Here is a 21,985-nt window from a genome sequence, read left to right on the forward strand (position 1 = left end):
GGGGACAATGAACTTTATTTTTTTATTTATTGCATTTATATCCTGCCTTTTTTCCTCCAAGGAACCCAGGACAGCGTACATAATCTTCCTCCTCTTGAATTTATCCTCACAACCACCACCCTGTGAGGTGGGTTGGGCTGAGAGTCTGTGACTGGCCCAAAGTCACCCAGTGGGTTTCCATGGCTGAGCGGGGACTAGAACCCGGATCTCCCGACTCCCAGTCCAACAGTTCAGCCATTAAACCACACTGGCCCTGGAATTTGTACTAAGGCTGTTTAAAACGTTTTATACTAAACAAAATGTTTGTTATTTAGAGCCCTGCCCTCTTTTGCATCTAGTCACAGTATAGCTGCAGTATAGCTCCTGCAACTGTTGTAATGAAGAGGAAATTTCACCAGGTGCAACATACATACAAATGACACCTGCTGAAATTCCCTTTTCTATGCAACTGTTAAAGATACAGGAGCCCTGTCCTCCTTTTCATATGGTCACCTCAGTTCACTAAAGCTTCTGCTCCCCCCATATTTATAGCATAGAGACCAAGACAGAACTTCCATTGGAGAAATCTTGATTCCTTTGACTTGAGATTCATTACCATTGTCATTATATGCTATGGGGGTATATATGACAAGCACTTGCTGGATACAGCTTATGATGTAATTAAGGACAAGTATTTATTTGTATACAATTATATCCCAAAACAATAACAAAACAGGTTTCTTGCTCAATCATATTCCATAACTGATTGCTCTGCAAGTACAATACATGACCCGTATCATTCTCAGCAGAGCAGCTTTCCACTGTTAGAAGACACTTCAACGAGGAGATTGTGCAGAACGTTGCCAAAAGAAACTCAAATATTGTACTGTTTAATAGAAAGCAATAACAGCCAATAGGAATGGGCATAGACACATACATTAATTCTGGAGAATCTGAGCCAGTTGTCCTTTGATTTAACCCCCCCTTTTGTGACAAAGTTCTTGATGTATAGTACTAAAAGCACACAATTTCTCAACTCCTTTAAGCATCACTACACAGTAAAAATACAAGAGAAAAATTTATGTTTATGGTTTATTAGAGGTTGTTACTTCCAAGTCCAAAATGCTTTTGTTGAAAAGTAGAAAACACTGTTCTGCTTACTGTATTGTTAAGCCACCCAACCTTCAGTTAAAGCTAATCTTCCAATCTTTATTATTCTACACCAACCCCATTTCTTAGATAGCAAAACACTGGGGTTCAGCAGTAATCACAGCACAGAGGACCTCTATAAGCAGAGTCGGCCTGCACAACATTTAGCTAAGTTTGGTGCAGATTTTGAAACGGAAACAACTGAACTTAGTGTAGCTTTAGATGTCTACTTGACAGCCCAAAATATTGTCATGAAGGAAGGGGTATCTTCAAGCACATTGTTATGTATGAGAGCGAGATATGCTCTGATGTGGTAGGTACATGTCCAAAGTCATCCTTAGCCAGAATGGCTGTAATTCCATTGCAAGACGCTCTAGCTTTACTTTTATCATCAAGATCTCTCCGATGTTATAGAGGTATTTTAATTATGTATTGCAATTGTGTCCCCTATGTGCTCATTTCACTGCTATCCAGTGTCCTACATTTACCATGCAAACTCAAAATCCAGAAACTGAATGGCCATGGTCCTTGACGGCACTTGTATACAATACCCTGGGAAGAAGGGTCTACCACAAGATAAGAGCATCTGCCTCCTAAGCAAAGTTATTGAGTGGTTTTGTTCAATAGCAGTTGGGCCTGAAAGCAGAGGTGTGTCATTCAATCGTAGTTGCTTTCAGTAGTATTTCATCTTCTCTGCAGCACAGATTGCAGCCCACTTGCATTTCTGCAATATCTAAGCTGAAAACAATTGCAATAGGTGTTTTTTGAGATAGTAAGATAAGCAAGGGCAGCTGACAAGGGTTTGTTTGTTCTCTAAACATTCCAGACTTATTAACTGCAGTTTTTAGACTTATGCAGTTCTTAGGCTCTTCTTGTTCTGCCCATTCATGGACCCATCAGAGGACTGGCAGTAGATCTGTATCCTTGCCCTAACTTCACCAGTCTTCCTCACCACAATTTACCAACTCTGGAGAGACAGCTCACTGATTTCCCATACTGCTGTTAGAAGCACCTCCAACCAAATGGGGAAATGGAATAAACACATTCAATAAAATGGGTGCTTACTTCTGCAACATCATTCCCCCGCAACTCTTAATTACAAGATGAAACAGAATATGGCAGCATGAAATGCTGGTTTCTTCCAGGCTATTCTCCTTCAGAATTAATTCTTGCATCTGTTTTAAAATACAAGGGGTACCCCATTTCACCCCAAAATAACAGATTCTTCTTAGGTGCTTGAACCCAGTTATAGTGGATAGATGACTAAGAACCTCCTGAGGTTATGCTGCCATTGCTATGGTCTTCAATTTTTCTGTGTTGATGATATTACACTGGATGCTCCCAATCATTTTCTAGATCTAGATGAGGTTGAAGTAGATCTAGTGCAAAGTAGAAATGGGAAAACACAGCTTCCATTTTGCAACTGCTGTTCAAGGCAGAGGGGATGGGGGGAAGGCACCATCTGACTTTTTGAATTTGGAAAGTCTCCATCTTTCAGAATAGTCTTTTTTTTCCTTTAGCTAACTGTTTGTCCACCAGGATAGGAGGCCCAGACCAGGTTCACTGATAGATCCCTGCCCAAAAAAAGAATACAGATGAGAATTTTAAGAATGAACATTTGAATTATCCATTTAACATCTGGCATTTTGAGTTTTACATTTTGACATCACCTGGAAAGATCCCTTCTCCATCTTTCTTACAAATGTAATTTATTGAAAGGATGTATATATCTACCATCACCACACATGTCCTGTAGTTTATAAATTGACTCAGATTTTGATTAAGGATTTTACTAACTTAAAACTATAGAAAACCTACATGAGGATGCACACACATGCTCAAATAGTTTGGCTTAACTGTTATGTTAAGATGTTTTCCATTTTAAAGCTGCATTTAAGACTTTCAGGTCCTTTACCAAGGCACACAAGTGATCAGCAGCCACTGGAACTTTTGAGCCTCTCCCCCCACCTTTGGGTAGTGAAAAAACTCCTCACTTGAAATGGCTATTTTGAAAGGAACAATGTTAAATAGTTACCACAAGAGTGTAGGGGGCCTCTTTCTTCTGTACTTCCTCTGTAGCACTAGAGGTGGAAGTCTCTGCAGAGCACGGGCCTGTTGGGGATGTATCTATAAAGGTTTCATCCACCACACGGAAACGAATTTCCTCCCCTGTATCCATATACAGATCATGGGCTCCTTCTTCTGTCTCATATTCCCAAACCCACACTTGTTCTGCTTCATCGCTGGGCACACAGAGGGTTAAGGCAACAGTGCAATAAGAGGGCACGGAAGTTCTTATTCACAATATGAAATCCCTTCTCCAATACTGGCACTCCTATTTTAAACATTCATTCCCAATGTGGCCTTTTCTCAGCATGCGGAGAACAAATCGTGCTGGTTTTTCTTAAAAATGCCTCTTTATCATGTTGTGTAAGAGGACAACTCAATGCTGGAGCTGCTCACAAGGATCCCTTTCCAGAGACATAATGCAAGAATTGACGATCAAAGCAAATTAAGATGATTCTTCCCAAGGCTGCTGTTCCCCAGTTCTCAGCTGATCTATCTCCACAAACTTCCTTCTCCACTACTACTCTTAGCCACACCAAACTTTGTTAAAAAATATATCTGAGGATACTACCCAAGCTGATGGGAAGTATGTTATGTAAATTGCCTGTTCTTTAATACCAAGGCTACAGCTAGAACATTTTGCAACATACTCATAGATTTGTATTAAGGAGACATAGGGTGGACCGACATATTAAACAGCCAGCATTGTGGAGCCATTTAGAGGATACAACTTAGCAGGTTGCTGTAGGGATTCCGGAGGAATAATGATGTCATCAAAGAACCCAAGAGAAACTGGGGGGAGGGAATTCAGATTAGTACAAAAGCCATTTGAATACTATGCAAAATGCAGAATTTAAGCTTTCTCGAGGCCACTATTATTTGAACGTATGTCCAGTATTGTCTTCACTGCACTGCAGTATTAAATACATTCAGAATTGAAACATCGAAATGAATCAGCTAATGGCACTGTAAGGATAACACAGTAAGTCCCCAGTTGTACTTTGCTAGTATAGTAGATTACTTAAATGTCAAAGTCGAATCTAGTAAATTAAAAACATACATTTGCATTTTTACATGGGATCCCCACAAAACCTGCCATATTGAAGTTTAAACTTGTGCCCAGACTGCATACTATAAACAGATCCAGTTCTTGTGCCAGCACCACCATGGCACAAAACCATGGATCCATGGCACAGCATTTCCTGACATTGACCTATGCATTTGGATGGCAGCAGGGTGTGTGAGGAAATCTAAGATGGCATCCACCTGCTGTGGATGGAAAACAAATGGCTCCCATACAAATGTGCTGCCTGGTTGGGTTTAGGAAGACCAATACGAGTAGGGTAGGGTATGACTGATGGGAGGGAAGGAGGAGAAGAGGCCAGGTGGGGTCCAGCTTAATGCTAGAAAGCATTGTGGTTGCAACAGCTAGTTTTTGCAGAAGCCATAGTGCCCTGTGGCAGTACATGGCAAAAGCTGCCAATCCACCAATCCAAGTGGATTATATTACAAGGAGGGTACATTGCATCTGACACCAAAATCATTCCCAATATCAGCATGGTAACATCATGTTCTCTTGTTCTAAAGGTAGCTTGGAACTGAATATTCAGCATGATTGCTCCTATTTCCATAGGGAAAAGAGAGTTCCTACTCCTAATATAAGTTGGCTCTGTAGTTTAACTATTTTAATCGGTAGCTAGGTTTCAGCTAGAAAGCAAAATTCTGAGACAATGGGGAAGAAGAAACCTCCAGTTAGACTAAAACTAACTAAAAGCAGTCATTCCAGAAACATTTCATTCAGCTATGACTACATTTCACCTAGCATAGCAATAACTATTTTCCACAGCCATGAAATGGACCAAAGATTTCACAGCCAGGGCAATGATAGGCTTCATGCAGTTTAACAAACATTTTACCAAAATGATTACAAACTTCATTAAAAGAATTATTTGTCATCAAAACATATGCCACACTGTTAGACACATTGTAATATGACACAGTACTAATCAGTTTTTCTGTGATTTAATGCTAGATGTAGGCACAGCTGTCAGGAATTACTCTTGTATAGTTTCTGCCTTTTTACTAACAAAAGTTAAACTTTACCACGGACTCCTTCCAGGCTGCAGCCTTTTATCTCTCCAACCAGAATTTCATCCAGAAAGGGGTGAAACACAACATACCGGAAATGCACTGAAAAGAAGCAATGAACATGTCACTCCGATGTGGAGAAGTCACATCTACTCCCATGTTGAACGAGACACAATTGGATAGATAACCACACAGATCTATACTTAGCGGACCTAGAATTATATATTGCCACAATCACACAGCGCAGCGTTGATTGCATCCCCATCCCACCTCTCAAATTGCCAGCCGCCACTGAATCCTAAGGTTTCCACCGAGGCTTCTCTCTCATTGCACTAATGATGTGCACAGCAAAGGAGTCCAGTTTCTGGGCAGCTGTGTCAGCTTTTTGGGATTCTGCAAGCTTGGCAGACTGAAAATAGACTTGTTTTGATCTGTAACTAGAGCAAATAGGACAGTGCTGGGTGAACAGCAGCAAAGGAACTGAAGATTAGGGTGACTGTGCCTGCACCCAAGTGGTCTCCTTAGGGATTTTGCTTGTTTAAGATTACATGTGCAAGACACATAAAGGTCAAGATACAAGCAGATAACAGTGAACAAAATGAAACACACACTGGAATAAGTCTTCTTTTGGAAGTTTTCATTTTTCATAAGAAGTGAATGATTAGCAAGACAGCAGAACAGTCAAGGGAAGGGGTAACATTTACACAGGCTAATTAAACTACAGAATTTAATACACACATTGCAAGTAATATCTTTTCCTACTGCATTATAGGAAACTGGCTTTCCAAAGTAGAATTATTATATGTGACTCAAGCTGTAGGTGGTTCCCTTTAAGGGTCATTCCCTGCTGGATGATTCCTCACCACCACCTCACGTGAGTGCAGGTTCAAGACTATCCTATATCAAATTAATATTCCTGGTTAATATTAAGTTCCCTGGGACTGCAGACTCTAGACTCATCCATGGACCAGAGAAGCAACGGCCATTGGGAGGCTGCACTCACGACCTCCCAAGATAAACTTCATGGCAAGGGAGACCAACCTGGCCTCATGCATCGGCTAGAGAAGGAACAGCTGCACGGACCGTTTTTTGCCCTTCCCTGTCCGAAAGAACACCTTTGAAATTAAGAGCACGTGTTTGTGTTTTGCTTTTTTCCTCTGCACTTCCAATCCCTTTTCTTTTTGTGTCTTTTACATTGTAAGCCTGAGCGCAGGGACATCTTATTAATAATCTCTGTAAGCTGCTCAGAGACTTTTTTTTTTGGCTGAAGAGCATGGTAAAAATGCCACAAATAATTAAATAGCAACATGAGAAGTAGTACGTCCCATTTACAAGGTGAACACATATACCAATGTGTTCCCAATTTCTCAGGCATATCAGTGGTTAACTCACGAAAAGATACCCATTTAATTTCATTGTATATATTACAATTTTAATCATGAGGATAATTTGCCAGTATGCTAATGAATGGAAATCATCAATCCACAGAACAGCATGGCATGTCTCTACTTTTCTGGACGGGAATGTCAGAATACAGGAACACATGGAGCAAGTCTGCCTTCATGAGAATATTAGGATTTGATAAGACAATATGGAATTATTGCAGCAAATCAGAAATGTCACTTTAACTCTGTCCTAAGGGGAAATGGTATCAAAGAAGAAATGGAGTGAATAGAAGCCCCTTCTTTTGTGAGTTTTTTGTCTCACAAAATACTGTAGGTACTTCCCAGAAGTATCTGGCATCAGCAGGACATAGATTCACAACAGAAGAGTATCAAGTACTTAAACTGCTATAGTGTTGCCAGTTCTCTATGTTACCTAAAAGCTCTGTGGCTGTCAGCTTTCCTACAGACCTAAAGAGTTCATTCAAAGAAAAAATAGTTGGCAAACCTTTTGTGTGTGATGCACCATCTCCTGGGAATATGTAGGAATCTTCCAATTTTGTGATGTCATACAGACAGATGCAGAGGCCAACATTATACACAACCTGTTTGGGGGGGAGAATATCCAGAGAGCAATAAATCCCACAACTACGAAGAACTCTGCTGAGTCTTCTTGCAGAAGGAAAGCTCTGCAAATGAACCAAATTGGTGAACTGATCTATAATAATTGGAAAAAGTAACTCATACAAGCTGATCTCAGCTCCAAAAGCAGTGAAGAGATGGCAGAGGTGGTTGCTAATGGGAAACTGGGAAAGTGTGTTCCTGAACAGATAAGCCCATTACAATTCCCCCATATTTTCTGCATCCCATTGCTCACTGCTATATTGCACTTCACTTACATAGTAAGTAAACAGATACTGAACCTGAGACTGATCGGGATCTAGTAGCCATTTCAATATTGTGCAAACCATTATTCTAGTCATTGCAATTACACTTATTAAATATATGACTGTGCACTTAGCCTGGGATTACAGGACAAAATACTGTTGCTTAACACTAAACCAGAGAAACCAGTCATGTAGCCTGCAATCCTATACCCACTTATCTGGGAGTAAATCCCATTGAGATGTATAGATTTGTACTATAACTTGTTCTATATCTAAAGCACCAAGAGTCTTGCATTTAAAATATATTCCTATAAAAGCAAGTTTGTCAGGCAAGGCCTACCACACTCTTAAGGTTTACCTTATTGGCTAACTTCTTATTTAATTCTTCAGTGATGGCATCGTTAAGCTTCCGTTCGAACTGCCATGGAGGAATTCGCACAGTATCAGTCATCTCCACTAACAGAAACATGTTTTCTTCCTGGGGGAAGAAAAGAGCAGAGTCAGCGAGACTGTTCTCTTTTCCACAATGATGGTTGTGGGAGAAGGAAGCGGCACCAGGGAAAAAGAAAAAAACTATCAGAAAGAGCAATTGTAAGTCCGGCCTGAGGGAAGCAAGAAGGCAAATCTACCACCTCATCCACAGCCCTGCTGGCTTGTGCAGCTAGTGTGCAAGGCAAGGGGTGGTGGACAGCGTTTCCCAGCAGACAGTATTTTTACAATTTTCCCTCCCATTGGTTCAATGGACAGGTATTTTTCTGTCCTAGCTCCAGGCTAGCATAGGGGAAAGGCCTGAATCAAAGGAATGGAACAGTGATGTGGAGCAGCAGGAATTTTCCAGTACTTCATTTTTGTGTGATTTTTTCCCATTTAATAAATTAAGCACATAAGAGCCATACTGAATCAGACCAAGGGTCCATCTACTCCAGCATTCTTTTCACACAATAGCCAACCAGCTACCCATGGGAAACCCACAAGCAGGACATGAGTGCAACAGCACCTTCCTGTTCTCCAGCAACTGGTGTACATGGGCATACTGCCTCTGATACTGGAAGTAGCATAGAGCCATCAGGACTAGTAGCCAATGACAGCCTTATCCTCCAGGAATTTGTCTAATCCCCCTTTAAAGCCATCACTGTGTCTTGTGGAAGTGAATTCCATAGTTTAACTATGCACTGTGTGAAGAAGTCCTTTTTATCTGCCCTGAACCTCCCACCAATCAGCTTCACGGAATGACCCTGCGTTCTTTTATTATGAGCGGGAGAAAAATGTCTCCCTATCCACATTCTCCTTACTATGCATAATTTTCTACATCTCTATCATGTCCCCCCTTATTCACCTTTTTTTCTACACTAAGCAATCCTAGCTGCTGTAACCTTTCCTCATAGGAGAGTTGCTCTAGCCTTTTGATCATTTTAGTTGCTCTTTTCTGCACTTTTCCCAAGAACTGGAACAGTGTTCTAAGTTTGGTTGCACCATAGATTTGTATAAGGGGAGTATGATCTTGGCAACGTTATTTTCAATTTTTTTTCTAATTATACTTAACATGGAATTTACCTTTTCACAGCTGTCACACACTGGGTTGACATTTTCATCGAGCTGACCACCACAACCCCAAGATCTCTTTTTGGGTCAGTCTTCACTAGCTCAAATCCCAACAGTTTAAGCTTGAAGTTGGGATTTTTGTGCCAACATGCATCACTTCACACTTGCTTACACTGAACCGTATTTCCCATTTTTATGTCCATTCTCCCAGTGGAAAGATGCTTTTGGAGCTCCTCACAATCCCTTAAAACCCCTAAACAATTTGGTGTCATGAGCAAACTTGACCACTTCACTGCCCACCCCTAATTCCAGATCATTTATGAACAGGTTGAAAAGCATTGGTGCCAATACAGATCCCCGTGGGACCCCACTATTTACATCACTCCATTGTTTTTTCCTACTGTTTGCTTTCTGTTCTTTAGTTACTGGTCCATGAGAGGATGTCTCCTTTTATTCTGTTCTTCTATTTATTCTAGACTTTATTCTTATTTTATTCTATGACTGCTAATTTTGCTCAGGAGTCTTTGCTGAGTTCATTACAAACAATGACTGGATGCCAACTGCAAGTGTGGCAGTTCCAAAGATGTAGATTGTGGTTTTCAGCAAATCATGCAGTTCTTTGGGTTGCTAAACATATTAATGTGCCCGTTTTCATTACTTTTGTGTGTGTTTTCTTCAATTTAAACCATGTAAGGAAGTACATACTATTGTCTTTATATTTTTACAAGTATTCTAATAATAATGTCTTTCAATATTTCAGGTAAAATATTTGTGGCAAATTGGGACAAAAAATTAACATGGGGTACTTTTTCTTCAGCTTTGTTGTTAACCAAATACAAGTAAATACAAGTAAAACAAACATGCTAATTCAATCACTTATTAGGAAAGACTGCCCCAACCTGTAGCCACCCTGATCTGTTGGACTTTAATTCCCATCAGCCTCAGCCGCTATGGCCAATAGTCAGGAATACCAAGAATTGTAATCTAAAACATCTGGATGGCACCAGGTTGGGGAAAGCTCCTTGAGGCCATCAGAAAATGCCAGAAATCAGAAAAACGTATTTTTTCCAGAAGCAAATTACCATAAGCAATTAAATTTAATTAAGCAAGTACTCTAGCTTGCATAAGAAATTATCCAGAAAGAAAAATTTAAAAAAAGAGAGATTGCAGCCAACCAGCCCTGGTCACTCTAGAGCGGGGGCGGGCAGCCATAACCCCCACCCCCACCCCAGCATACAGGAGACTCGAGGCAAGCAGCATCGCTGGCCCCGAAACTTCAACCGAGGATGATGGTGATCACTCAGAACCTCTCTTCATCCACCAGATCGGCCCCGGCAGCCCCTCAGGAGCCCTTCCCCTCCTAGGGAAGCGAGTCGCCCGATCCCCCTTCCTTCCAGCCAGAGGGATCCACAGCGATCGCCGGGGGGCTGAGGCAGACGAAGGAGGGATGGCTGCAGGCTCCCGGGGAAGCCTCCGCACTCTCGTAACCAGGTAGCCCCAGGCTCCTGCTGCCACTCACCCACCTCGTCGACTCTGTTCCACGGCAACAAGTTTGCGCTCTACCACCGCCCCACTTTTTCCTCTTTTTTTTTTTTTTTACAACAGTAAGAGGAGGGAGTTGTTGGCGCCACAACCTTATAGAAAAGGCAGATAACCACCCCACACGTGCTTCGCTCCACGCGATTCCGTCCTCAACCTGAGAGTAAAGCTTTGCCCGGGTGAAAAGCCAGACACGCATGCGCACCAGGACACAAAGCGCTGAGAGGAAGCAGGAAACCAGTTAGGACGAAATGCACGATGGGAATAGACTAGAGGACTGGAAACAAGCGCTCCCCCCAGTGGAGGTTGGTGGCTCCGATTTCGGTGGCGCTGTGAATCCAATCTGGTTTTTGTGAACCGCCCAGAGAGCTCCGGCTGTTGGGCGGTATAGAAATGTAATAAATAAATAAATAAATAAATAAACCAGAACTCTAAAGGAGCGATTCAATATTCTGAACCTATCTTGGGGATAGGGTTCAGCTCTTTTAGACTTCTTGCTGTTTCTGACTGAAACCCAGAATGGATTCACAGCTCCACCGAAATCGGAGGCATCAGCCGCCACTGGCTCCCTCTGCAATTATTCCTTGCAGATCCTACACAGTGGCTGAGTTCCAACGACACGCTAATCAACTGTGCGTGTGTGTGTGTAATAGGAACAGAATAGGAAACAACCGTTGATTAGCGTGTCGTCCAAACTCAGCCAGTGTTAGGCTAGTCCATCTAGCCCAATCTTTTCTTTTTTGGTCCCGAATCCATCAGCTGTTAGGGCGCTGTCCCAGGCATGTTTAGTCGGAAAAAAAGTCCTACAACTACCAGCATCTGAAGTCTATTCTAGGACGTTTGTCTGTACAGGATTGCGCCCTTAGCGCTGGATTTTACATTTAGGTGCCACAAGGCTACTCTCTCCGCTGCTCTTTGAAAGTCTCTTGATTGTTAAGTCACCCACTTCCTTCATATTGAGATCCTCACCGACGGCTTTGTAAAAGCGAATTGTTTGTCCCCTTCAAGCAAGGCGGGGCAAAGCTGGCCCCATTTCAAACTGCTCATTAAGTATTTTTTTAATCAGTTCTAAATACATATGAACTAGAACGATATAAAAAAGGTAATGGCAAGCACTTTTATTCAAGATGTATACAAGACATCACTTCTTCACATTCAGAGCTACTTCGTAACAAATCTTTACCAAAGGGTCCCCCTTTGCCTCTACCTGGGGGACTTGAAGTAGCCCCCCTCAAAATCGTAGGCCCATGCCAACTGCTCCCGCCCCTCTGCCCAGCCCTGCCTCCAAGAGGCTGTGTTGGGCTTGAAACAACCCTCTCGCTTTCTGAACCACATTCATTTACAGCATTCGCAAGCGTCGACCTGGACATGAAAACCTAAGCATCCCATTTAAAAACTCCCCAATAATGATTTCAGGGTTATCGTGTCCTGAACCCCCTCTGTGGCTGCGTCTGTTGTTAGTTTCAGGTAGCAAAAGGACTACGGGAGCCCGAAAAAGGAGATGCTGCTGTATTGCGCGCATGTCACTGAGCCGGCCCGTTTGCACCTATGCGTGGTCAAAACCTCCTGAAATCAGTTGATAACAGTCGTGGACAGCTCATTCCCGTGAATGTTTACTCAGAAGTAAGCCCCACCATTGTATCCAATGAGGCTTACTCTTTAATAAGGATGTTCAGAATTGCAGCTTAATTCAACTTTCCCGCCTTTATCCCACTACAGTTCCCAGCGTTCTTTCGCATCTGGGTCCTGAACTTAGCGATTAGGTACCCTAGCCGTGCCTGTGCTCCGATTGTCTGAAGTGTTTTGATCTGGGACCCAAGTCTATGCCTGTATAGACAAAACAAAATTCCTACAACTCCCAGCATTCCCCAGCCAGCCATGCTGGCTGGAGAATGCTGGGAATTGTAGGAATTTTGTTCTGTCTAAACAGGCATAGGCTTGAGCCTTTAATGAGTTGGGGGACAAGCGACTAAATATGGCTTGGAGAAAGTGAGGGAGGATCTACTCTTGGCGTTAAGCAGCCGACCTGTGTGGGCGACGAGAGTTATATTTCTGCCCTGGCATTACGTAGGGCGCCCGCTTGTATTTCTGGGCCTCTCTGCAGCAAGGGCGCTTTGGCTCGCCTTAGAGAGTTTTCAAGATGTCGGTGCCGTTGGCGGTAATTTCAGGTACGGGCAGCCCCGTGTCCGAGCCGGGAGTCAAGAGGGGAGGTGGCGGTTCTGGTTTCGGTCGGTGCTTCCCTCTCTCCTTAGGAGCGAGGGGCTTTTGGCGCCGCGCCGGCTTTCCCCTTCTTTTTACTGCAGGAGGGAAAGCGGCGGTCTGCCTTCTTCGTGGGTTCCTGCCTTGAGCAGGGGGGTTGGACTCGATGGCCTTATAGGCCCCTCCAACTCGACTGTTCTATGATTCTCCGCCCAGAACGAGCCATTGTAAAAGTGTCTCGTGTCTTCTTCTTATATATGCCTACTCATCATTAGTAAGTTCCATTGAGCTCGATGCAGCTTTCTCCCAGGATAGCAGGTTTCGGATGGCAGCCACGCTTGCACATCAGCTAAAAACAAACAACGAAGCAAAATAAGCTATAGCGTCTGGTAAAGGCTTCGTTAGTACAATTGTACTTGGTACATTACATATACTTAACCTGCAATAAATTCATCTTCAGACTTTAAAGTTATCTGGAACGGCTTCCACACCCCTAGTTCATTCTTGATCATGTATGAAGTGGATTTGAATCCTTAACCCGTAATTGTCCTCAAAGGCTGAGAAAATCTACCCTATTCCCACTCTTTAAGCATCCAAATTCTGCATATATCTTTATGGCGAACTAGCATGTTGTAAATTATTATGGGTATGTTCCCTTAGTCTAAAAGATACACCAGTGGGCCAGTTTTAGGGGACCTTTTGGCAAAATAACCTAAATCTGCCCCATCTCCTCACCACAGTTACCACTGCCCATTTATTTGACTTCTTTCTGTGGATCCAAAGGCCTGGAAGGGAGCACAAGGCAAGTGGATGGTGATGCTTATCTCCTCTCTCTTGTAGTTACTTGTGTGCTTCATGATCAAAAAGGAGGCTCTGAGGTTTCTTAGCAGGGCCCTTGTAGTGGGGTGCGCCTGGCTGACCCCGGATGTTTCCCTATTCCTCTATGTGCTATGTTTTTCCCAGAGCCCATTGCTAGTACAATACAAGTCACCAAAAGTATTCTATAGTCCACTTTTGGATCATTCAGAATTCTTAGGGCTTTGTGTTTAGGAGTCTCTGATTTATTCCATTTTGTTGCACTGTTAAAAGATTCGATGAAATAATTAGGGCATATTATGAAATTTTCTTTTAAAAGGTCCTTTGAAGTCTTTCTTGGAACTTATATATTGGACAAATAGCATTATCATATGTGTGCATCACTAATCTCATTTCATTAGGTATGATAGTTAAAATGCAAAGTATAACTCTGTCGGAAACTTCATTTCCTGATCTTAGTTCCTACTATTTTATTGTATAGGTGCTTGACATGTTGAATATTTTCTGTATGAGAAACAGAAGTATGGGTAAGAAATGGAGTAATCACAGTGAAATATTCATGACTATGATTTTCACATGTGCTAGATTTTGTTGCTATCTATGTGGCATCAGGTTTCTGCTGCTTTTGCCACTGAAAATTTGACTTAAATGTGTTAAAATGATGTATGGTGAAGTAATGTTTTGCCATAATTCTCTAGTTCTGAAAATATTGTTTGTATTACTTTTAGTTGCCAGTTTGTGGGGACCCTACAAATACATTTGGCAGACAGTAGTTAATGCTATTTGGAAAAGGCAACCTGAAGCGATTCATCTTCTTGACCAGATTTTAAAGAAACATAAACCTGACTTCATATCGCTATTCAGGAATCCGGTAAAGTAAACTTTTCCTCTATTGGAACGTGGTTGGGAAAAAGTTGAGTTGATACTCTATTTTGTATGATAATTGTATTAGGACTGCACATAATAGTTCATAATAATTAGATTTTTTCCCCAATTGAATGTTTGTAATAAAGTTGTAGTTAACATAATATTTCTTCATAGTGTTTTGCATTTGAGTAACTTCATCTTTATTCTCTCATTTCTCAGATAGTTAATGGATTCCTTTGTAAATCTGTAATTCCAACCATGCATCCGTCATACTTATTTAAACAGTGGAGCTTATTTCTGATTAACTTCTTTCAGAGTAGACAGCATTGTGATGATACTCAGTATTCTGGAGTCTCCACTTGAATGTTTGGGTGCTAAGATATTGCTACTGCTTCATAGGAGAGACCAGTTCTAGTTTTACTTCAAAACACTGAGTAGTAACAATATGCAGTGCATTTCTTGGTGTTCTAAATTCTGAGTAGACCAATTGAAATGAATAAGACTGAAGTTAGTCAAGACTTACTTGTCCCATTCATTTCAATAGGCCTCTTAAACATAGGACTCAGGCCGTAGCTAGACCTAAGGTTTATCCCAGGATCATCCCAGGTTCACCCCTGCCTGAGCGCTGGATGTCCTGTATGTCACCTCGATGAACAAGTTTGACCCCTGGACGATCCAGGGATAAACCTTAGGTCTAGCTATGGCCTAACATTGGATACTAACCATAGTTCTTGAATTTGGTTTGAGCACTGTACTTAGTGTATTCTGTATACTTAGTTGATTTTAGCACAGCCTGCTCTGGGATAATAAAGTAGGGATGTACAGTACATCAACTGTTAGAACGCCTTTTATCTGAGTGATTTGCCAAAAGTCACTCACAATTATTAAAAGTGTGCTGGTCAGAACCAAACATATTGTTACTGCCTGTTTGGAAAGCAATGTATTCCCTTGTAATTTCTCTTCAGAAGCCACATATTTGAAAAAAAAATAATTCATTTTGTAAAGAAACGTTAAAACCTGCAATGGCTGTATAAAATGTTTTACGTGAATATTTACAAAGTGCATAAAGTTCTTTTCTGCATTACAAGATGTTTGTAGCATGTGAAATAACTTGGACTCCTGTTACTGAATAGAAATAGTACATAGTAGAAACATGTTTAAACTGTATTTGTAATATCAACGTTCGGTTTTCTAATTCATTTCTGATCATTATCATTTTAATGTGGTTGTTTTGTAGCCAAAAAATGCACAACAACACGAAAAGGTTCAGAAAGCAAATACAGAAGGAGTTGCTGTCCAGGGCCAGCAGGGAACCAGGATCTTACCAGAGGAGCTCATCAAAGAGGCCTTTATCCTGAGTGATCTTTTTGATATTGGGGAATTGGCAGCTGTTGAACTCCTCCTGGCTGGTAATATGATACTGTGATGACAGTGGACTGACCATTTGATTTATATTCTGATCATGCTTATTATTTATTATTAGTATTTAACACCATAATCTGCTGTACCCCCATCAAGGCAGTATCAACAATTTAAAAGGATGCAATTCTCAGCATACCCTAGTCAGCTGTAAAACAATAAAAACAAGATTTTTTAAAAAAGTGAAACATTAAACTATACCTTTAATAGTCTAAATTGAACAGATGTATCTTGACACCCTATTTAGAAGTGAAAAGAGTGGGGGGACAATTGTACTTATTGAGCAAGCACATTCCATAGTTTGGGAGAAATATAGTGTTGTGGTAGTACAAGAGCCGGAATTCCTATAAACACTAAATTTGTAAAGGTATGAGTTGTGCCTGATTATATGCTCAGAATTAAGCAACACTCTGGCAAACCGTATGTCCAGAAGGAGTTGTTACTGTTCTTTGGCAAATGGTGAGATACAAAACTGGTTTATCTCAGTTGTACATATATTCTGATAATCTACATACAAAGCAATATATCACTCCTTGTAAAATGTAAGAATTTGTCATTTTGGTGGGCATGCTTTTAAAGCATTAGTGCTTTTAAGAGATTGGAATAATATGACCCTGACACCTTTTACAAGTTCAAGCCACACGCTCTGCCGCTGAGCTATAATGCCCTCCTTGCCCAATCAAATTAGTACCCACAGTCTTCCTCGTATAGGCTTAGTTGTCACACTACCTTTTTCAATTTGGATTTAGAAAACATTTGCCCTGTGTCAGTTTGCCATTTTTGTTGGAGCTGGAACATGGTAATTATAAGAGCGAGACACTGCTCAGATTACATGGCATTTGAAGGAGTCTCCCCACTTCTATTTTTAGAAAATTATGCGGGGGGGGGGGCATGGTTTGTTGAAAATGTGGAGATACGGGGATGGGCTTGTGGGTTTTATTAATGACCTTTCTACACACCCCTTAATTTGAGCTTGTTGAAGACATTGAGAGAAAGATAATATAATAGAAAAGTGAGAGGTGGCCTAAGCTTTGACTTCTGCTGTGATTGTAGATTTCTTTCTTTTTAAGGAGAGCACCAACAGCCTCGTTTTCCTGGGCTAACTAGGGGCTTAGTAGCTGTTCTCCTATACTGGGATGGGAAGCTCTGCATTGCAAATTCATTGCGAACGCTTATCCAGTCTCGGCGAGGCAAGACATGGACATTGGAGCTCAGGTCTGTGTTTTAAGCAACAGCTTTGGAAAAATCCTAGGCTAAGGATGCTAACAACATTTCTGTGTTGAATCCGTATTTTTAAGGCTTATTTATTGCAAGAAAATAGGAAGATTGACCCCTTATTTTTAGTGCAAGTTTTGGTATTGTTTGGAGCTTTCTGTTTTGTCTCCATTTCCGTAACATTCATTTTTGACATCTGTTTTGATGGTTCCTCTGGAATTTGCTCTTTTTTTCTTATAAGCATCCCATTTACTGTCCCTTTTGATTGCAGTCCGGAGTTGGTGTCCATAACAACACGTTTTACAGATGAGCTGATGGAGCAGGGTTTAACTCATAAAATTCTGACTTTGCTGTCTCAAATTGATGTAAACACTGAGTTTGAGAAACTGCAGAGAGAGCGAGGGCTGGGAAATGAGAAACATCGGAAAGAGGTAAATACTGACATGTTCAAATATTTGTAGTCCTCTGGAAATCTTATCTGCTGTTAAACTATCCCTGATATTTTGTGCTTTTTTTTGTCTTATTGTTTTATTCTTTGACTCTTCTTGACCTTGCTTCACTTCATATGCAACAATTTCCTATGCAGGCATACCTTTTGTGAAAAAAACAGTGTGAAGGGTATATAAGTGCCTTTCATCGTGTGTATATATGATGTGCCTGCATAGGAAGCTGCAGCCATTTGCAGCTCGCACTGAGTTCACAAAATGCATGTACATTTAACAGGCAAAAGAGAATTACAAAGAAGTAGTAAGAATAGTAGGGTTCACTTAAGTGCTTCAAAATGTAAAGACACTGTCCCAGTTTACATATTATTCATGTTAAGAAATTTCTGCAGATCTTTTGTTTTTCATAAATTTTCTTTTTGAAATTTTTTTTTTTTAGAGTCTGGTTCAATGAACACTGTAGGTTTGGTAGTTGGTGTGTCATTGATTAAGGCTGCAGTACCAAACGTGTCTACTAAGGAGTAAGCCCCATTGAACATAGAAGGCCTTCTGAGTAAACATGCATAGGATTGGGCTTTAATCATGTATCTTTATTCAAGAGTAAGCCCCATTGAAGTCAGTAGTACTAACTTTTGAATAAACATCCATATGTTTATGTAAATGACAAAAACAGCAGGTGTGTTATCAAACAGGTTCTTTTGGTTACCAAGATGAAACAAGCCACTTGTGCAAAAAGATGATAGTTTATTGATAGAAAATGGATGCAGAATATATACCTGCAAAGAAAGTTCAGCCCTCCTTCCAGCTAGTCAAACTCTCATAGCTGGGTGTCTATCACCCCTCCCCGCGATATGCGAAAGTTGTCCCTTTGAGTCAGGCAGGTTCTCCAGGCTGGTTGCGCAATTCCTCCTGAAGCAAGACCAAAGCATGAAACCTGTGGATTGGATCTTATAGGCTCCTCTGCTAGATTTCCATCTTTCTCTCAGGAGCTGACAGGCTACATCTCTCCCGCCTCTCAGAAGGAGCAGGGGGGCTCTCTCTAGTAGGTTCCCAAAGCATCTAAGCTTGGGAAACTAATTGCCTTTCTAGTGCCCAGTTCGGCACTAGATTTTACCCAGTTAGGCACTAGATTTTGCTGTGAAAATCTTCCACCTCATTTTGAGATAAGACTCTATGAGAAAAGGGTGACATAACTATGAGAGGCCCATCCAGGGAATGATGTCTGCTCTTGCCAGCAAAAGCCTGCTAAAATCTATTTATGGTGTTAGACTACACAGGTCTTTTAGTGGCATTTTGGAACTCTGTGAAGTCTATATTTCTGCTCACTAACAAACTCACTACAACAGCTTTTAAAGGCATACAAGTTTAATAATCGTATATTCTGAATTCTAGGTTGCTGATTTCATCAAGGACTGTCGGCAGGCATTGGCAGAGAGCTTGTTTGTTTGGTCTTGCCAGTCATCACTGAGCCGGGATGATACTTTAATCCTTATTAGTTACTTAGAAAAAGTGACTGTGGAAGCTAATGGTTCATTGGACAGAGTCAACATGGCACTTCTTATGGCTCTCCTCTATTGCTTTGATGTCAGCTTCCTCGAACAGGCTACTGAAGATCGGGAAGGTAAACTGTTTTTCTGTCCACTTGAGGTGAAGCAGAAAGACTGCTATCAATGCATATTAAGTCATAGCTAAATGTCTACTGTTAAAAATTTAAATATTACTTGCTTATGCTGCTTAAGATTCACATTGCTTGGATAAGGCAGGATGATCTTTTTGTGCATTTGAATTGATATTTGTTGTGTGTACTTACAACTCTGTAATCGGGACGGAAATGCATGAAATGTTGGCGTGGAAAGATGAAACAGTTCCCTCCTGTATAATGCAATAAAAGGGCTAAGAAAAGACAAGTAAAGTGAATACTTGTAGTACTATGTGCTACAAATATATTTTTCTTTTTTAAAATGGGGGGAACTTTACAGTCAAGTTGGATTGGTTTAAATTAAGTTTTCCACTGAAACTTTCTGGGCAATGCTGCTGATTTGACCACTAAGCCGTATTAATTTACAGCTAAATAGGGTATTATTTACACAGTTTCATTCTTACAAGCAGGCTTTGCATCTCTTTGCTTCACTGTATGTATTTTGCATGCCATCCTCCCCCCATCCCCAATGGAGGGAATGTCTTTAAAATATTCCCATCTAGGGTCTTTCTTATGACCAGCACCCAATACAGTTCCACATTCTTTCTCTCCTGCATGTAATATGCTTCTATTTTTAAATTTGTTTTTCAGAGCTGATGCACCAATTGCCACTGTTAACAGAGAGACAATATATAGCTGCAATCCACACACGTCTTCAAGAATCTCGGCCTTGGAAACTACCAGGACTTCAAGCCACTGTTAGGTTAGCCTGGGCACTAGCTTTGCGTGAAATTTCACAGTTCTCTGATGTGACAGGTAAATTGGATTCAAAGTGGAATTCATACACGAGCAACTCAGTCCCACCCACCTCCTTCATTTCAATGAAGTAAATAGATCCAATATGCACATTATTTTGTTTAAGATGGCAACTTTAATAAGCACACTTCCTATGACACCTTTTTTATTCAGTACATTTATGAGACATTCATTCATTCATTCTTCATTCTCTCCAGCATTTGCAGAATTTACAGAAGCAGATGAAGCAATTGCAGAGTTAGCAATTGGGGATAATGTCTTTCTGTTCCTTACTGAATCTGTGGTGAGAGCAGAAAACTTTTACCAGGAGGAATTTTACATACGTAGAATCCACAACCTTGTCACAGACTTCCTTGCACTCATGCCAATGAAAGTAAGTCATGTGTGTAGAGTGGATGCTGCTGAATCTGATGGAATCTCTTTTACGCAGACTGAAATGGATGTGAATGGTGTGCATCATTTCATGTTCAAATATGTGTGGATGTTTTAAAATACTTAGTATGGAAGATTTTAGACTGGAGGAAGAAAATGGACTAGTTATTATGTTCTTAATGGTTTTAATTTTTGTGAACCGCCCAGAGAGCTTCGGCTATTGGGCGGTATAAAAATGTAATAAATAAATAAATAAATAGTTTTAGATTCTGCAAGCAATATCGAAAGCATTTTTTCCTGAAGTTGCATGTTGTGCCTTATTACTGTTCTCCATTGAAACACAATTACTTAATGTTTCTCCTGTTACCTGACTGTTCACCTAGTTTGATTACTCCCTTGTAAGTGTGATTACAATTGCTGCCTAAAACTACAATCCTATATTCACTTATTTGGGAAGAAGTCTCTTTAAACTCAGTGGGACTTAATTCTCAGTAGACAGGGATAGGATTGCACTGTCAGGGTATTTAACTTGGAGTATGTTATTCAGTGCAGCTTTCAATGTTTGCCAGATATATAATGCAATTATCACCTCTGGAAAACTCTAGTAACAGAAAGATTCATTTGAAGGAACTATGCTGGTTTATTCTGTTCAATTGTATCATGAAACGAAATGGATGCAGCAGCTGTTCTGTTTCTAGCTGATAGCTACCTCTTGGGGAAATATAGGGCACAATTCAGTTAAAAGGTAGGGTCGCTTAATTTCTATTAATCTCAGTGAGAGAGAGGGAAGTATGTGATTAATTTTGTACCATTGAAATTCATGGGACTTAACTAGGTGCTGGATAATGTCAGTAATTTTCTCTTATCTTATATGGATATGAGATGTTGCTTCTCATGTGATATTTCTCATCATTTTCATGCAGTGTGGCAAACATTTAAGTAAAAAATCAAGAAGGGTTATTCTTTTTATTTGTTTACTCTACTGGCACTTCCATAAAAGCAGGTTAATAGGGGTAGAAAAAATGGCTGTAAGGGTCATCTGCTTTTTTGTACTGATTCATTTTTTAAAATTAAGAATAGATTTATTTCCTTGGCAAATTATACAGGTGAAACAGCTGAGAAACCGTGCTGATGAAGATACTCGTATGATCCACATGAGTATACAGATGGGTAACGAACCTCCTCTTTCACTTAGACGGGATCTAGAGCATCTGATGCTTTTAGTAAGTTCTCCTTTTTAAAAAGAATCTTGGTTAACAATGCACAATTGAAACTGCAAAACCTTATTTAAAACATACTTATTTTTAAATACATATCTGTTGAAAAATACTGTGGTTCTTATTTCGTTGATTAGGCCATCCTGCTTATTAGTGTAGTTCTAATGGGTGTAATTTTAAAAACTTTCCCCCTTGGAACAATGTTTTAAAATTAGGGATGTGAGGGGGACACCCAGAAGTGGGAAGCTGTAACCAACTGCATGGTGAAGGAAGGATGGAGCAATTTTTTAAATTTTTTATATCTTTCTCTATGCTCACACATCTTTCTCCTGCTGTAAATCAGTTGTTA

The 21,985-nt window shown here is 40.6% G+C and overlaps 2 protein-coding genes across 6 annotated transcripts in view; one reads left to right on the plus strand and one right to left on the minus strand.

The window, feature by feature from the left end:
• Nucleotides 1–649: 649 nt before the first annotated feature.
• POLR3H (RNA polymerase III subunit H) lies at nucleotides 650–10,797 on the minus strand. Of its 5 annotated transcripts, none has more exons than XM_063133694.1 (7): nucleotides 10,695–10,797; nucleotides 7,911–8,030; nucleotides 7,174–7,270; nucleotides 5,299–5,385; nucleotides 3,924–3,987; nucleotides 3,164–3,371; nucleotides 650–2,702 (listed from the first exon to the last, which is right to left on the minus strand). In XM_063133694.1, exons 2-7 carry the CDS (start codon nucleotides 8,019–8,021, stop codon nucleotides 2,649–2,651), a joined length of 621 nt encoding a protein of 206 aa, XP_062989764.1. In that variant the 5' UTR covers nucleotides 8,022–8,030; nucleotides 10,695–10,797; the 3' UTR covers nucleotides 650–2,648. The 5 variants fall into 5 exon arrangements, with proteins under 5 accessions (XP_062989764.1, XP_062989765.1, XP_062989762.1 ...); XM_063133695.1 differs by having other exon boundaries at nucleotides 10,627–10,797; XM_063133692.1 differs by having other exon boundaries at nucleotides 10,618–10,797.
• A 1,938-nt stretch (nucleotides 10,798–12,735) lies between these two features.
• The window catches only part of NUP205 (nucleoporin 205), a 47,771-nt gene continuing 38,521 nt past the window's right edge, over nucleotides 12,736–21,985 (plus strand). Inside the window, exons 1-9 of the mRNA XM_063133698.1 lie at nucleotides 12,736–12,801; nucleotides 14,377–14,519; nucleotides 15,753–15,924; nucleotides 17,005–17,149; nucleotides 17,421–17,580; nucleotides 18,985–19,213; nucleotides 19,883–20,047; nucleotides 20,245–20,420; nucleotides 21,526–21,642. Coding sequence (XP_062989768.1) covers nucleotides 12,774–12,801; nucleotides 14,377–14,519; nucleotides 15,753–15,924; nucleotides 17,005–17,149; nucleotides 17,421–17,580; nucleotides 18,985–19,213; nucleotides 19,883–20,047; nucleotides 20,245–20,420; nucleotides 21,526–21,642 — 1,335 coding nt within the window. The 5' untranslated portion in view covers nucleotides 12,736–12,773. The remainder of the gene's footprint in view (nucleotides 12,802–14,376; nucleotides 14,520–15,752; nucleotides 15,925–17,004; nucleotides 17,150–17,420; nucleotides 17,581–18,984; nucleotides 19,214–19,882; nucleotides 20,048–20,244; nucleotides 20,421–21,525; nucleotides 21,643–21,985) is intronic.

This window comes from Elgaria multicarinata, chromosome 9 (genome assembly GCF_023053635.1).
Source record: "Elgaria multicarinata webbii isolate HBS135686 ecotype San Diego chromosome 9, rElgMul1.1.pri, whole genome shotgun sequence".
In the NCBI taxonomy this organism is placed as follows: domain Eukaryota; kingdom Metazoa; phylum Chordata; class Lepidosauria; order Squamata; family Anguidae; genus Elgaria; species Elgaria multicarinata.

What these genes read in the sequence shown, in the direction of transcription:
- POLR3H (XM_063133694.1), bottom strand. Translation starts at nt 8,021, where the DNA reads ATGTTTCTGTTAGTGGAGATGACTGATACTGTGCGAATTCCTCCATGG. An exon ending in TGGTGCATCACACACAAAAG is followed by an intron (nt 5,386 to 7,173) that starts GTTTGCCAACTA and finishes GCTTCTTTTCAG; the next exon opens with TGCATTTCCGGTATGTTGTG. An exon ending in CAGCCTGGAAGGAGTCCGTG is followed by an intron (nt 3,988 to 5,298) that starts GTAAAGTTTAAC and finishes CCCTCCCCCCAG; the next exon opens with TTTCTCTTGGGTTCTTTGAT.